Source organism: Schistocerca serialis, chromosome 4 (assembly GCF_023864345.2).
Source record: "Schistocerca serialis cubense isolate TAMUIC-IGC-003099 chromosome 4, iqSchSeri2.2, whole genome shotgun sequence".
Lineage (NCBI taxonomy): Eukaryota > Metazoa > Arthropoda > Insecta > Orthoptera > Acrididae > Schistocerca > Schistocerca serialis.
The window spans coordinates 575219976-575238100 of NC_064641.1; the positions used below are offsets into that span (position 1 = coordinate 575219976).

The 18125-nt window shown below is 39.4% G+C and overlaps 1 protein-coding gene across 1 annotated transcript in view; it reads left to right on the forward strand.

Annotated features, from left to right (window-relative positions):
• LOC126475313 (enolase-like) overlaps positions 1-14394 on the forward strand; it is a 30975-nt gene extending 16581 nt beyond the window's left edge. The window contains exons 5-7 of the mRNA XM_050103091.1: positions 10102-10464; positions 13327-13747; positions 13825-14394. Of these exons, the coding sequence (XP_049959048.1) occupies positions 10102-10464; positions 13327-13747; positions 13825-13947 (907 nt within the window). The 3' untranslated portion in view covers positions 13948-14394. The remainder of the gene's footprint in view (positions 1-10101; positions 10465-13326; positions 13748-13824) is intronic.
• The last annotated feature ends 3731 nt before the right edge of the window (positions 14395-18125 follow it).

The following is an 18125-nucleotide window of genomic DNA, read 5'->3' on the forward strand; positions in this document are numbered from 1 at the left end:
AAGGTGATGGAGCGCATGGTTAATGCTTGGTTAGTCTGGATTCTTGAATCTCGACGACTACTTACTAATGTCCAATGCGGTTTTCGTCGCCGCCGCTCCGCTGTTGACCACCTTGTGACCTTGTCGACATTCATCATGAACAACTTTTTGCGAAGGCGCCAAATGGTAGCCATGTTCTTCGACTTGGAGAAGGCTTATGATACCTGTTGGAGAGGAGGTATCCTCCGCACTATGCACAGGTGGGGCCTACGTGGTCGCCTGCCCCTTTTTATTGATTACTTTTTAATGGATCGAAAGTTTAGGGTACGTGTGGGTTCCGTATTGTCCGACGTCTTCCTCCAGGAGAACGGAGTGCCTCAGGGCTCCGTCTTGAGCGTAGCCCTTTTTGCCATCGCGATCAATCCAATTATGGATTGTATTCCACCTAATGTCTCCGGCTCTCTCTTTGTCGATGACTTCGTGATCTACTGCAGTGCCCAGAGAACATGCCTCCTGGAGCGCTGCCTTCAGCGTTGTCTAGACAGCTTCTACTCATGGAGCGTGGCAAATGGCTTCCGGTTCTCTGCAGAGAAGACGGTTTGTATCAACTTTTGGCGATATAAAGCGTTCCTTCCGCCATCCTTACATCTCGGTCCCGTTGTTCTCCCATTCGTGGACACAACTAAGTTTCTAGGGCTCACGTTGGACAGGAAACTGTGTTGGTCTCCACATGTCTCTTATTTGGTGGCCCGTTGTACACGTTCCCTTAATGTCCTCAGAGTTCTTAGCGGTTCATCTTGGGGAGTGGATCGCACTGTCCTGCTTCGCTTGTATCGGTCCATAGTCCGGTCGAAGCTGGATTATGGGAGCTTCGTCTACTCGTCCGCTCGGCCATCCCTCTTACGCCGGCTCAACTCCATCCACCATCGGGGGATACGCCTTGCGACCGGAGCCTTCTACACTAGTCCTGTCGAGAGTCTTTATGCTGAAGCTGCCGAATTACCGTTGACCTACCGGCGCGACGTACTGCTGTGTCGGTATGCCTGCCGGCTGTTGTCTATGCCCGACCACCCCTCTTACAAGTCCTTCTTCGCCGATTCTCTCGACCGTCAGTACGGGTTGTATGTGTCTGCCCTGCTGCCCCCCGGAGTCCGCTTCCGTCGCCTGCTTCGACAATTGGATTTTGCCCTCCCTACCACCTTCAGAGAGGGTGAGAGCCAGACACCACCTTGGCTCCAGGCTCCGGGTTATATTTATCTCGACCTCAGCTCACTCCCGAAGGAGGGTACTCCGGCTGCAGTGTATTGCTCACGGTTTGTCAAACTTCGTGCTCGCCTTGCCGGTCACACCTTTATTTACACGATGGCTCCAAAACTGACGATGGTGTCGGCTGTGCCTTTGTCGTCGGGGCCGCCACCTTTAAATACCGGCTCCTCGACCAATGTTAAAGCTTTACGGCCGAGCTTTTTGCTCTCCATCAGGCCGTTCAGTATGCCCGCCGCCACCGCCATTCATTGTACGTACTCTGCTCTGACTCACTCAGTGCTCTTCAGAGCCTTGGAGCTCCCTATCCGGTCCATCCCTTGATTCAACGGATACAGCAGTCCCTCCATTCTTTCGCTGATAATGGTGGTTCTGTCAGCTTTCTGTGGGTTCCCGGACATGTAGGAGTGCCTGGGAATGAGGCTGCGGATGCTGCAGCCAAGGCTGCAGTCCTCCTGCCTCGGCCAGCCTCCCACTGTGTCCCGTCATCTGACGTTCGTGGGGATGTATGTAAGAGGCTTGTGTCGTTGTGGTGGGATGCTTGGTCATCCCTCCGAGGAAACAAGCTCGGGGCAGTCAAACCGCTCCCAACTGCTTGGACAACATCCTCCCGACCATCTCGGCGCGAGGAGGTCCTTTTGACCAGGTTGCGGATTGGGCATTGCCGGTTTAGCCACCGCTACCTGCTCTCCGGTGACCCGGCCCCGCAGTGCCCTTGTGGTCAGGAATTAACAGTGCGCCATGTTTTATTGTCGTGTCCCCGTTTTAGTCAATTTCGTGTTGTCCTGTCCCTGCCATCTACTTTACCGGATGTTTTAGCTGATGACGCTCGAGCAGCTGCTCGTATTCTGCGTTTTATAACTTTAACTGGCTTGTCCAAAGACATTTAACCTTTTTACTTATTTTATCTGCATCTTTGTCAGGTCCTTCTGGTGTCCCCCATCCCCTTGAGTTTTAACAGATTCCATGTGCTCTAACAACAGTGACTGGGCGCTAATGACCTCAGCAGTTGAGCACCCTTAAACCCAACAAAAAAAAAAAAAAAAAAAAAAAAAAAAAAAAAAAAAAAAAAAAAAAAAAAATGCGGTTCTGGGTAACTTTCTCAATATATATGTCTTTCTCTCAGACCTCTCCAGTCCTTTCCCTCCACCCTTCTTCCTTCCCCTTCAACCCTTCTACCTGAAGGAACCACTGGCTGCAAAAGCTTGCCAATCACTACTGTCTTTTATGTGTGTTCAGCTGCCACTTGGTGAGTAGACTTTTTATCTGTCCAATTAAATAATAGGGGAATCTGATGGTGATAGTGCTCAATTTGTGTTTTTGAGACATTGTCACACATTTTGATATTTCATTTGGTTTTCAATTCCTCTACATAACTACTTGCATTATCACATGTTGTTACACCCATAGTAAGATGACTGTGGCAATTAGCCACATTAAAAAAAAAGGTGATTAATCTTCTTGGTTGTTTGTCATGGAACAATAGCAGATAGTTGGAATATTGTATGTAGCATGCTGTCCTACTTCCACATTAAAATTTAATATGTTAATCAAACATCAAGCATCCATTTTAAAATTTCACGACTGTTTGAAAATATGCTTGGCATATGAAACCAGTTGTTAATATATTAGGCAGTGAAACAAATTTCCATTAAGAGTCAGATCATGAAGATTATTTTATGAATAAAACCTTCTAGATCACTAAGTAAAATTTATTTATTTATTTATTACAATGTTTTCACTGCTACCATCATCAGATATTTGGAAATACGATGAAATAAACATAAAGAGTGACAGGTGTTCCTTAGACCAGTACACCATTAAGCTCCAAAAAATGAAAAAGGTAAATATTTTTAAAAAGTTCACTGACAAAAAAACTTAAAGCCTGCGAGCCAGTATTAAAGACCATACGTATAGTGCATGCAAAATGTCGTGGCCACTATATATGCAGTCGGCTGGGGAAACATGGGGAGAGCTGCAGTGGTGAAGGGTTGCTCAGAGTGCTGTAGGGCAAGTGCAGAGCACTGGAGAACAAGTGCCGTTCTAAACTGAAGCATGCATTCACGTTTTGGTAAATATTAAATGGGGCCCCTCCATGCCCACACTTGCATGGTGGCCATTCAGAAACATCTGTCAGCTTTTCTTTGGTTAGTATCTAAAAAGAATTCCACCAAAAATGAAGCGATTTATTTTCACCCGTTTTGTTAAATATTTGTAACTTTCAGAGAAGAGTCACAAGTGAGGAATTGCCATATTAAAATTTGCTTCTTTTGCCAAATCATAGTGGAGTTTACACAGTCTCACTTCACTAACATGTTATACAAAGGCAGTTGTGAAATAATTCGGAAAAAGCACATCCTTGGTACAAATAAATGTGTTGGTTGGTTGGTTTGTGGGGGTTGAAGGGACCAGACAGTAAATGTGCAAGGACTTCAATTATGTTTTTCCAATTCTCATTTGACCAGTTATTGATGGCCCTGAAAAATTACATTCTTCAATTGGAAAGTCTGTAGCTAGTGGAATAACACAGTGGATAATTAAGTTTTGCATAATAACCATGCGACAAAACTCTCCTCTTTGTGTGCTTTCATTTGCCAGATCTCATTTTGATATCTCAAACCATTTATGAAATATGAGAAAACCATTTATGAAATATGAGAAAAACATTTAATGTTATAGTCATTTCACTCTGGCTTTATCACTGGCACGATGTGATGGCAAATTAGTGTGCTATGTCCAATCAATATTCCTGAGAATGGTGATAGATACAACTAAATTTCATATGCAGGAACGTATTATGTAATATGCACCAAATACAAAATCATAATGACCCCTATTTTTCATTGGGAACTTTCTCAAATTTCTCGCAGTGTCTTATTTCAATGTAAATATCCCAATAACTATGACCACTAACGGAATGATGGGCACCTCATAATGAACCTGACATATAAAGCTACAAGTAAAGCAAAAATGAATTTATTTTTACTGAATAGTTTCTGTAAAATCGTTTGAGAAAGATCTCAAGTCATGCACTTTGATTCTGTCATCGCCGAAAGGTGGCAAATGTTTGGCGGCCTTCCTTTCTGAGCAAACAAATGAACTCGCCCAGCTGTTTGGACGAAAACTGGTCACTGTGCATCAGCCACCGTATCCTGCACGACCTATAGTTTGTGCATCAACTAACAACTGGTTCAAAAATTTTACAAAAATATGTTAGAGCTCACAGGTGCCGTTAACATGATGGACATTGCCTTAAAGATTTTATGTCTAACTTTTTCTTTTTTTTCCCCACTTATATTTATGAAACATCTGCATAGCAAATAACTTGCCCTGGGAACCAAGTTGCTGTCTCTTCTACCAGGTGGAAGTGCCTTCCAAAATACTTAAATTTAATAATCAAATTATTATATTGTATTTATTTTTGGTAATATACGAGATGTGATTGGAAAGTTTTAAGAATGGGCTTGTAATTGTACAGTTGTGGCACTTACATGCTACTGCGATGCATCTCCTTCAAAATAGTCCCCTTTTGACTGAACACAACAACTGCAATGGTGTTTTCACTCTTGGTAACATTCCTGGAAATTTTTTTCGTGAAGTGTGTTAAGGATACACTCCGTATTTGCCTGGATGTCCTCAATAGTCAAATCGCTTCCCTTTTAAGTGAAAATGTCAGTCTAGGAAACAAGTAGAAGTCTGCAGGGGCCAAATCAGGGGAATATGGCAGTTGTGGAAGCACAGGAATTTTTAATTTCGTCAAAAATTCAATGCTGGAGGAGGCATGATAAGCCGCAGCATTGTCATGGTGTAGCGCTCAACTCCTGTCTTCTACATCCATACTCCGCAAGCCACCTCACGGTGTGTAGCAGAGGGTACATTGAGTACCTCTATCGGTTCTCCCTTCTATTCCAGTCTCGTATTGTTCATGGAAAGAAAGATTGTCGGTATGCCTCTGTGTGGGCTCTAATCTCTCTGATTCTATCCTCATGGTCTCTTCGCGAGATATACATAGGAGGGAGCAATATACTGCTTGACTCCTCGGTGAAGGTATGTTCTCGAAACTTCAACAAAAGCCCGTACCGAGCTACTGAGCGTCTCTCCTGCAAAGTCTTCCACTGGAGTTTATCTATCATCTCTCTAACGCTTTCGCGATTTCTAAATGATCCTGTATCGAAGAACGCTGCTCTCCGTTGGATCTTCTCTCTCTCTCTCTCTCTCTCTCTCTCTCTCTCTACACTATCAACCCTATCTGGTACGGATCCCACACTGTTGATCAATATTCAAGCAGTGGGTGAACAAGTGTACGGTAACGTACTTCCTTTGTTTTCAGGTTGCATTTCCTTAGGATTCTTCCAATGAATCTGTCTGGCATGTGCTTTACCGACGATCAACTTTATATGGTCATTCCATTTTAAATCACTCCTAACGCGTACTCCCAGATAATTTATGGAATTAAGTGCTTCCAGTTGCTGACCTGCTATATTGTAGCTAAATGATAAAGGATCTTTCTTTCTATGTATTCGGAGCGCATTACACTTGTCTACATTGAGATTCAATTGCCACAGTGCAGGCGTTTTCTTCCGCACCTTTCGCTCAAATGCTCAAGGGTGCATTTGTAGTATTCCTGGTTAATTGTCTGTCCTCCAGGGGTAAATTCATAATGCACAATACCAGCAGAAGTGAAAAAAATTACCAAAATTGTCTTCGCCTTCAACCGACTTTGCCGTGCTTTTTTTTTCAGTCATGGTGAACCAGTCTTCCATTGCAGATTGTTATTTGGTTTCAGGATCATATCTATATACCCACAATTTGTCACCTGTAATTACCGTATTTAACAAATCTGGGTCATTTTTAGTCTGATTAATCAGTTCTTGGCACACTTCAAGTTGGTATTGTATCTGGTCACTTGACAACACTTTTGGAATGAATTTTGCGGACACTAGACGCATGTTCAGGTCTTCAGTTAAAATTGACTAAACTGCATAGAAATGTAAATTAAGTTCATCATCCATCTCCCCAATTGTAAGTCTACGATCAGATCACACTAAGTCGCGAACTTTCATAACATTTTCATTCGTTTTTGAGGCGGAAGGATGGCCGGACTGTGGTTCATTTTCAAACTTATTGGATAAAAGTATTTACATTTCAGAGCTATATTCGGCAGTAATACTTTTGTGCTATGTTTCTATGTGAAATTATGAAGCTATTTTTGTTTTATTAATTTTTCAGTGGATTTCACCCATAGTTTTTCTAAAATAAGTTTTACTCTTAAAACATTGCATTAACTATTTTGATATAATTTGAGGTGAAGTACCCTGTGCAATTAGCCAAATATGAAGTTTCTTATTATATTTACCTTCAACTCGGTCCCATACTTAAACTGGTAATTTAATCCCTCTCCCCTTTTTTGCAACTCTATGTGCAAATATGTGAAACACTTCTGTGGTGGAAGAGTAAATTGATTTCAGTTTCCTTTTCTTTATTGTTACTACCAACAACTGACTTGGGACACTGCTAAATTTTGTTATGGCTGTATACTTTCTCCCTTACTGAAATGAGGTAAGGTGAAGCTGTGAATAATGAAGGATATTTTTATTACTAGTATAATTGCTACCATTGCTTTCATATTGAGAATACCGTATTTACTCAAATTTAAGCCGCACCTGAAAAATGACTCGAAATCAAGGCAAAAAAATTTTCCCGAATCTTAAGCTGCACCTGAAATCTGAGACTTGAAATTCAAGGGAAGAGAAAAGTTTTAGGCCGCACCTCCAAATCGAAACAAGGTCCATTGTAATACGAGACACAATTTAGGTCGAATGAATGACGATACAGCTTTAGTAGTTTGGTTCGAGTCGTAAGCTTAGCAGTTAAGCTTTACCAGGTAGCCATTGCTATGCGTCAGGCGCTCTGTCCGTATCTATACGGGTACCCTTCCTTTTTCACGTGCTTCATCTGGTTTGAATTGATTGCTTATTTTTCTTTGATCTGATAAGTGCCGTTCTCTTTGTTAAAGGTGTTTACGCCACTCAAAGCTGAAAATGAATTGCTGTACTGTGTCATGCATTGTTTGTTGCATTCTGATAATGAGTGTTTATGGTCTGTCGCCACTCGCGGCATAGCTTACTTTTGTGCACGCTACCGCCGCTTAAAATTTAAAAAGAAAGAGAGGAATCATCTCACTTGCAAAACAATGGCAAGAGACTGCTTTGTTGTTACTTACATTGCTGCTTTCTTTGATAATGATCAACAAGAACCAAATAAGACTGCGTATGATAAAAGGTGTTCGGAACGAGAGTTTAGCGAAAAATTTTCTCCAGTTGAAAATCTTTGCAGACGCCTCTTCAGTACATTACATTCTGCACTGAAATTAGTCATCTTAGATTTAAAAATCTAGTCAATTGCCGTGCTTCATTTCTGACTGTCACTATTCGGCATAAGAATAATGCGAATATAAATATGACATGACATGTATATTCTTCAGTGTTTGCTGTTGTCTCACTCTAGTTTCATAGTTTATTAGGCAGACAGGATTTAAATGAGATAGCAGCAAACATGAAATAATACGTGGCAAAATGTTTATATTCGTATTATTATGGTGGAGAGAATACTGTATGTGATTCACAATTCATAAAAGTTCCTATTAGCAACAATCTCTTCTCACAGGTAGGAAAAAATTCAGAACGCAGAGTTGGCCATATTGTCAAACATCCGAAACAGTCTTGTCAGTCGGATTTTCGTAGTGCATTGAAATGCTGCTACATTCGAAGATGAACAATACGGAATTTGTATTTACTTTGTTGGATAATGTATGAAAATGCAGTGGTCGAAACTCAGGGCGGAGGAAAAAAAGCTCGTCTTCCACCCTTTTTTTTTTTTTTTTTTTTTTTTTTTTTTTTTTTTTTTTTTTTTTTTTTTTTTTTTTTTTTTTTACTGATGCAGAGGTTTTGGTGCTAGTATTTATCTTTGTGTCTGCAAAACACTACATATATTCGACGATACAAGTTAGTTGTGGCGGCACCTACCAACATTTTTCACAACTTCTGCTTTGCACTCGATTCTAAGCCGCAGGCGGTTTTTTGGGTTACAAAAACCGGAAAAAAAGTGCGGCTTAGATTCGAGTAAATACGGTAGTTAACTTAATAAGAGAGCAAGGGAATTATGAAATTCTTGGTATTATTGTTTACTAGCTTATAGTTGCTTATTAATTGTTCAAGGATGTGTACTACGTGTTCTTATTGCATTCAGTTATATGAGGAATATTTTTTTGCAGAATTTAACCAAAATATTGTTCAATGACATCAGCAATCTGTGTCATTGTAAAGTAACTGTTAAAAGTTTTACATTGGGAATATCAATGTGCCTTTAACTCCATTGCAAAAGGCAAAGAAAAGAGTTTTGTTAATCTAATGATCATGTGCCATTAAGGAATTTCAACCTGAAAGCACATTAACAGCTTTCTGTATTGCTGGGTACATAACCATACTGCCTTGATAAATTACATTGGTATGCACGGTCACATGACAACCCATGAATACTGTGGTACAGAAACGGACTAGCTGGAATTATTCATGCTTTGGTCGCCACGTGAGCTATCCAGGTGCCAAGTTCTTGCTGTCTCCCCCAAACCAATAAGCTTATTATAAACTTTCAATGTTGAATTTGTAAAAGGTAATTTATCCATTCAAACCTTACCTCAATGGTGCTTAAATAACCTCTTGGTAAGTTTGGTCTAAAACCTCTAGTTTCAAAGTTGTGTGCAAAACTTGAACAACTTTTAAATTATCTCAGTAGGTTTACTGACTCTATATGAGTTCTTCAGTTTCATATTCTAGACCTTGTGCTAATTAATGTGTAGGTAATGGTCTGACTTTTCCGCCAACAATAATTTTAAAAAAAACCTCATGAATAAGAAACAGTTGCCGAATTTCAGGGTTAAAGACTGCTTACAGTATGATTTTTACACCAGAAGTTTGTATTTACATACACATTAGGAAACTTTGACTTCTCAACTGCAATATTACATTTTATTGGGTGCTCTGCATTTATTGAGAGTTAAAACATTGCATAGAGTTGTTATCTATTTCCTTCTTAGTTTAAATGATATGCTACTTGTAGAAAACAAAACAAAGTAAATATACCACTTACTGCCTGCTCTGTCTCATAATGAGTCATGCTTGCAGTATCAGGAAAAAGTTAGCTCCCTCATGGTGAGCCATTATGGTGTAGCAAGTTAGGAGGGTTCATGTGTCACCAAAACGACATAGACCCAGGACATACATGGCACGTGGATCTCAGCTGTTTCCATAATGGTCATCTCAGCTGTTTCCGTAATGGTCCTGTTAATCCACTTATGATTTACTTGTAAAGTTTCACTACAGAACCATAGAGCACAAGCTCACAAATGTACGCTTCAGAAATATTGCAACTTAAAACTTGTAACGCCGATTATCCCATTTTGCAACTTACCTGTATTGTTTAATGTACGTGTGCCGGTATTGAGCAAAATGATTAGAGACTGCATGTTGGCTCCCAAATATGCTTATTGTATTAGTGCAAATAACATAACATATGCTATTTGCAGAAAACAAAACAAAGTAAATATACCACTTACTGCCTGCTCTGTCTCATGAGTCATGCTTGCAGTATCAGTTGACTCTAGAAGTCATATTAATGAGTCACTTTTTAGTTATGTGGCCTATCTGTGTATTTTGCATATGCTCTATGGAACCTGTAACTAAATTCATCTGTTATGTAAACTTTCAATTTTTTTTAATGAGATGTGATGAAAATTACAGTTTGCTTTTTCTAGAAAAAAATCTGTAAACTGAGATACTAATTTTTGTCTTACTATTTTAGGCACATTGCGGACCTTGCAGGCTACCCTGATGTCTTGCTGCCTGTGCCAGCTTTCAATGTCATTAATGGTGGGAGCCATGCTGGCAACAAGTTAGCTATGCAAGAATTTATGATATTACCAACAGGTGCAAAGAGTTTCACAGAGGCCATGAAAATTGGTACTGAAGTGTATCACAACCTGAAGAGTGTCATCAAGAGCCGTTTTGGTCTCGATGCTACAGCTGTAGGAGATGAAGGTGGTTTTGCACCTAATATTCTGAACAATAAGGATGCCCTTGCTCTTATTTCAGAAGCTATTGAGAAAGCAGGCTATACTGGTCTTGTAGAGATTGGGATGGATGTTGCAGCATCAGAATTTTACAAGTAAGATTTTTTGCTTGAACACTGAGCCCTGATCTGTAACACTGAAACTTAAATTGGAAAATCTCTCTTAGAAAGTCTATAATACATTAATATTTACATTAATAAAAAAATTCAGACTTTCTAATTTAAAGTGGTGTGTTATACTTTTGAATCAACATTTACTTCCTTAATGTTATTTTTCTGTAATTTTGTTTTTTGAAAAGAAGAGAATTGATAAACTGTACATTAACACAATCTTTTCAGGAACCAACATGCTTCTTTTAAAGCTAATATTTAATAATGGATCATAAAGCTTGTCTTGTGTATTGTAGTCATATTTGAGGACCTGTGAAACTTTTTCCTGCTTTGTATGATAAACTTTCAAGCAGTGTAAGTAACATAGTCGAACTTTCCACTCACTATACTGCTTGCTTGGTATTGACTTTCCCAGTCACCATATTGCTACTCTTAAGAGCACACTAATCATTTCATTGAGAGCAACTCCCTTCCACTTTGATAGTGTAACTTGCTTCTTCAGTGTGCTCTCATCATCCAGCAATCAATTCTTGATCTACAGTACCTACTGAAGAGCCCCATCAGACAGGTAATAAGAATATGCAGACAGCAGAACAGTGATAAAGTGCACTCATTGAATTATGGTGGCCGTCTATCGGGCATGCTAACCATCCTTGTATTTTTGCAGGTGTCGACTGCAAAGTGTTAATAACTAAAAAAATGGGGCTGGCTCCAGCTTCATATGGGTTGCACAAGATATCTACTGTCAGACAACTGGTCTGGCAATAGGATAATAAATTTATATACATAACCTTCCTCATATGTCAGGTTGTCTGTTAGTGAAAAAGTATCAAAATCCCTACAAACAGTTCCAGAGATTAGCCTTTACAAACATGCATACAGAAAAACAAGTCAGGGGAGACTTCAATTTAGTAGTGTGTGTAGATTCTCAGTCTCCTTTTTCCTTTTCACTTATTTTCATTAGAACTATTTGAGTTGGCATGGACACTAAATTTCCTACTTTCAAAAAGCATGTGGTTTATGATGTTTCTTCTAGTTTTTAACTTCTTTTTCCTCCTCCTCCCCCCCTCCCCCATTTCAATGACTTCATCATGAGAGAAAAGTTATTTTGTTCAAATAATCATGTAAAATTTATTCATTGGAGACTTAGCTTTTATTTAGTATCTTTTTCAAATTGTAAACATTTTAACAATATCCAAATTAGCTGACTCTTTCTTTTAAATAATATTTACTAGAAAATATATGAGCAATATAATCAATTTTTGAAGATATAATTGGATAGGTAAACTGTCTGCCCACCAGGCAGTAGGAGAGAACATTGAATAGTTATGGAATTGTGCAAGCTTTTGAAACCAGTGGTTCCTTCTCGTGGAAGGGTTGAAGAGGATGTAAAAGGGATGAAGGGAAAAAACTAGTGAGGTTTGAGAAATGGGTAGTGTTGCAGAATAGTCACCCAGAACATAGAGGAGGGAGAGACTTACTGGATGGGATGAGACAAAAAGACTAATGGCTATGGACAGCACTGGAGGGGAGATGAAAACCTGAGAGCTTAAAGGTGGAAAATGGGTATTAACCAAGATGGAGATTACTAGCAAAACATCATGCAAGAGTTAATCAGAATAGAAAACTAAGTACATTACTCATGGTAGATCAGTGAGCTAGGGTGTGGGGAAAAAATCAGATAATGAAAAGATATAGAAAACTAAAAGGGAGTGAAGAAAAGGTATAATTACTGAAAAGAAATGCTGTAGCCAAGGAAATTAATGTAAATTAAGAATAGGTGGGTGGTGGAACCAAGAACATGTTGTAATGCCAGATCCCTTCTGCACACATTTCCTACCCTGTGACTCCTACCCCTGTGTGCCCCACTGTAAGACTTGCCCTATGCATCCTCCTACCACCACCTATACCAACTATGTAACTGGCAAAGCACATACTATAAAAGGGAGAGCCACCTGGTAAATAAAACATTGTGCCCAATGGGCATAGACAGAGGGTGTATACTAGCAACACACAATATCCTGTTGCAGAGCATCCTCTACAATATGACAGTCATGAACCTTGGTGCCTGTTTCACCACACGTACCATCTGGATTCTCCCTCCTGACAGCAGTTTCTAAGAACTGCAGGTGGGAACTGGTATTACAAAATGTCCATGGTTCTCATCATGTACCTAGCCTAATTTACATTGATTTCATCAGTCTCGCAATTTTTTTTTTCCCCCATAACTTTTCATCTTAGTTTCTATGTCTTATTTTCTGACTTGTCTTTTTCTCTTCCCTCCCCCTCCTCCCCCACAACTCATCTATATACCATGTATAATGCACATAGCTTTCCACTTTTATCAACTCCTGCATGTTGTTTTGTCAGTCATCTCTCTCTCCCTCTCTCTCTCTCGTTTATTACCGGATCTTCCACCTTTAAGCTATCAGGTTTTCAAATATCATGCAGTACTGGTACTGCCCGCAACAGTCGGTCTTTCCTTCTCATCACATCTGGTAAGTCTCCCCTGCTCAAGGGTTCTGAGTGACTTTCTGTAACTCTCCATTTCCTAAACATCAACAGTCCTAAATGTTGACTATGTAGAGGAACAGTGCAATCCCTCAGCAACAGAGCTGGTCTCTTGTATTACATTAATTTCCTGTTAAATAAATTAAACACAGAGTACTTAAAAGTGGCAAGAGTGCAAAGTAAATTTATTTTCTCGTAACTTTATAATTTAATATCCTTCGCAAAGTAAAAAGAACGTCCAGGAATGATATTCTGTAATAACAAATACTGCTGTTTCATGCCTGATTTTACAAGGCAGTACCATTTTATGATGTCTGTATGAATTTTGTTTTACAGGGATGGCTCTTATGACCTGGATTTCAAGAACCCTAACTCTGATAAAAGCCAGTGGCTGAGCATGGAAAAGCTTGCAGCATTGTATACTGAATTTATCAAGGAATACCCCATTGTATCTATTGAGGATCCATTTGATCAGGATCATTTTGAAGCTTGGACCCATTTTACATCACAAGTCAAGATTCAAATTGTTGGAGATGATCTAACAGTTACTAACCCAAAACGTATTGCCCTGGCTGCAGAAAAGAAAGCTTGCAACTGCTTGTTACTGAAAGTAAACCAAATTGGTACTGTGACAGAAAGTATACAAGCACACCTTTTGGCAAAGTCCAATGGTTGGGGCACAATGGTCTCTCATAGATCTGGAGAGACAGAAGATACATTCATAGCTGACCTTGTTGTAGGTCTCTGCACAGGACAGGTATGTGTACAGTCTGAGAGCACATTTGTGATATAATTAAAAATATCAGAGAGCTATACATTTCTGTTTCGTTACAGATTAAAACAGGTGCTCCATGTCGTTCGGAGCGGTTGGCCAAATACAATCAGTTGCTGCGCATTGAAGAAGAGCTGGGATCTGCTGCAAAGTATGCCGGCAAGAATTTTCGCAATCCTGTCTAAAGGTTTCCTTATGCCTGTTCGAGCAATTTGATGTGTTGGCTTTCAGGAAATGTACTGCCCTATTTATTGAATCACTAAAACTTGAGGTGTTAGCAATAGTTGTATGGGGAAAACTGTTAACTGAACAGTATGTTTAGAGTGAGAATTCAGATCTGTAGGGGAATGTAAAACATTTTCTGTTGACATTTCCAAAGTCAGATGTTCGAACATTTTGTTGCAATATGGTGTTCATTCCTGTACAACTAGTTTTCTGTTGTAAAGTGAGCAGATTAATATACTATCTTGAATGTCATCAGTGAGAAGTGTATAACTGAATGTAAGAAGTTGATAAATGTTTATTATTTGTAGTGGCAATATTTATAACACCTCAGTGTTCCTTTGTACACTCCCTTAAGAAACTAAAGTGTATGTGAATGTGAAATTCTGACAATAAAAGATAAAACTATTTATGATTTCTTATTCATAAATAACAGCTATCACAGATATGCAGATCAGTAGTTGGGAAACACTGCATCCATTAAAAGTCATTACCGTGACATTGTGGAATGTTAAAGATAAACCAATAAACTGAGACAGCATGAGGCAGCAGCTGTCGGACACATAAGTGATGTGCTACCTACCTTTCAGAATTGAGTTCCTTCCTCAAGGAGAGGATTGGTTGAGTTCAGAAAGAAAGGAAGGAAGGAAGGGCAGGGCACCTGACCCACCAGTTGGGGAGGGGCACATTACCCACCTATAGTGAGGACAGGGGGGAGCTGTTATGGCCCACATAAAAGGAGCTGTGGACTCAGTTGTCACAATAATAAATGTAGTACTAGTCACATTACTCAGAAAATTCAGATGCACCAATATAACTTATCATGACCTAGTATTTGTCCAGCCACCTGATCTTAAAACTTTTCTGGACTAGGGTCAAAATCTGCATTTTACAGGCTAGTCTTTGTTACTTAAAATCCGTCTTGATTGCAAATTTTTTTTATTCATATGACCGGTTTCGGTTCATTCAGAACCATCTTCAGATCTGATATTTCAGTTACAGGAATAACCCGTCCAAATCCAGCAACTTTCACATGCTACGTCACATAAAAAAAAAAAAAAAATTATGTGACGTAGCATGTGAAAGTTGCTGGATTTGGACGGGTTACTCCTGTAACTGAAATATCAGATCTGAAGATGGTTCTGAATGAACCGAAACCGGTCATATGAATAATAAAAAAAAAATTTGCAATCAAGACGGATATTAAGTAACATTATAAAAATCACTGATTGCTGTTATCCCATAAGACATTATGTCTGTTTTTGTACAGTCTTTATCTAAGCAAGCCTCATGGCTATACTCCAACATTAGCCTGCCAATCCCCTGCATGATTCATATTGGAAGAGAGAGATAAATGGATAGATGGGTATAATTACAGATATGTTTGGTCATAATCCAAGATATTTGCTTTCTGCTGCAAAAACTTGTGGTAGGCAATGAAAATATTTCCTGATTTCAATCTACATGTAAATGAACATAACAAAAAAAGTTGTCAAAATATTGTATTGTTCAGAATCGAAGTCGGAGGCTTGTTGGACTGTGGACAACAAAGAATCGATAATGTTCAAGTGGCACCTGAACACAAATAACATTGTCAGATAGTTCTGATTTCTGAAGGGTTCTGATATTAAAGCATTATTTGCACATATAGTGAGACTGTACTTAGTTAGATAATAAATTACAAGCTGCAGGTAGTTTCTGTGATTTTCTAAAGGCAACTGACTGCAAATACCATCCTTTAGCATAAATTAGAAAACTAAGATTTCACTGGCTATGATGCAAAATAGTCAATCATGTCTAAAAAGTAGTGAATTAAGCTGTGTGTCATCAGTTTAGGAGGTAATTACATGTAGTGTCCCACAGTTGTCTATCTTAATGCCATTGCTTTCTCTTGCATGCTTTGGTGATTTCTGATGAGTTGCATCGCCAGATGGAGATTTTGTTTTATTTGCAGATGATAAAAGTATTGCAATAAATAGCCCAAATCTTTCATGTTTTGACACTGTTGTACCAGGTATTTAAATTTAGTGATGTGTACTAGGAATGGGTTTGAGGATATCCCCTGGTAATTTGTTCTACTCTGCCAACATAAGAGCATTTATGTGCTTTGTTGTTCCATGATGGCACATTTATTTTGTACTGATGGTCTTTCCTTGTGTTACATGCTTCACTAGTGAACAATCTTTGTTCTGTATCTTCCCATGCCCCTTCACCCACATATGGTTGTTAAATTCCCACAAGCCTAAGTCTTGATCTTCTTCGTGTGATACCTGCCCATTTCAATTAATACTACTTGTTCTATTGTTTGTATCTGGCTGACCTACATTACACTCCTTTTATCTGATTTTATAGGTATCTTTGCCGGGAATTACATATCCTTGCAGCATACTCCAACTGGGTTCTTAAGAGACATGTTGGCTCTCCTCCTGCTTTGGACTCTAGCTTGCTCCCTTCACAATCCTCATACACTTATACAGAGATTTATGTGCCTCATTTACTGTCTCTCCTTTTGTAGTCACCAACATAATTTCTCAGACTGACAGGTATTGGCATTATTGGCCTACTGAGATGATGTCAGATATTGGCTTGTACTTGTATCTTATACCACTCTTGCTATATCAGAATCTAATGAGAGGATTCATCCCCACATTTGCCAACAACCCATTTCTCTGGACCCAGGTTCATATGGCTTATAGATCTTTCTCCAGAATCTGTCTTCAAAGTTGTTTACTTTCTTTTAAATTAGTTTGTCACCAAGAGCCATCTTAGTTCTGAGTTTACCTGTTCTTCAATATCATTGGCATAAACCTGGAGTAAAATGGGAAGAAGACATGGATTTCTGGTCAGGTGAGTATAGGGTAATATCAACAGCAGGAGAAAACTGTGTAGCTGGAGTAGGATTCATTATGAATTGGAAGTTAAGGCAGAGAGTTGGTTACTGTGAACAGTTCGGTGATAAGGTTAGCCTCATCAGAATCGACAACAAACACCGACAATGATAGTTCAGGTATACATGCCTACGTTGCAAGTTGAAGATCGACAGATAAAGTACCATGAGGATACTGAATGAGTAATTCAGTATGTAAAGGAGAAGAAAATCTAATAGTCATGGAGGAATGGAATGCAGTTGTAGGGGAAGGAGTAGAAGATAGGGTTGGTTCAAATGGCTCTGAGCACTATGGGACTTAACATCTGTGGTCATCAGTCCCCTAGAACTTAGAACTACTTAAACCTAACTAACCTAAGGACATCACACACATCCATGCCCGAGGCAGGATTCGAACCTGCGACCGTAGCAGTCTCGCGATTCCGGACTGCAGCGCCTAGAACTGCACGGCCACCGCGGCCGGCTCGTAGAAGATACGGTTATGGCAGACTATGGGCTAGGCAAAAGGAATGAGATAGGAGAAAGACTGAGTTCTATGATACATTTCAGCTAGTAATAGTGAATACTCTGTGCAAGAACCATAAGAGGAGGAGATATACTTGATAAGGCCAGGAAGTACAGGAATGTTCCAGTTTGATTACATAATGGTTACACAGAGATTCCAAAATCAGATATTGGATTGTAACTCTACCCAGGAGCAGATGTAGAATTGGATCACAATGTAGTAATGATGAAAAGAACACTGAACTCAAAGAGACTAGGCAGGAAGAATCAATGCCCAAAGAAGTGGGATGTGGAAGTACTAAGGAATGGAGAGATATGGCTGAAGTTCTCTGGGGCTTAGATACTGTGATAATGAATAGCCCAGTTGGCAGTTCAGTTGAAGGGTCACATCCAAAATGGGTAGTCACAGAATTTGGAAAGAAAAAGTAGATACAAATAGGGAAGAAACTGGGTAACAGAACAAATACACAGTTGATCAATGAAAGAAGGAAATACAAAAACGTTCATGAACACAGAAATAAGTAAGTCGCTTACAAATGAAATAAATAGGAAGTGCAAGGTAGCTCAGATTAAATGGCTGCATAAAAAATGTGAAGATGTGATTGTCGAAAGAACTGACTCAACATATAGAAAAGTCAAAACAGAGTGCAAAGGGAAATCCTCTCTTAAATGTAGAGGAGAGAGTGAATAGGTGGAAATAGTATATCGATGGCCTATATGAGGGAGAAGACTAGTTTGATGATGTGATGG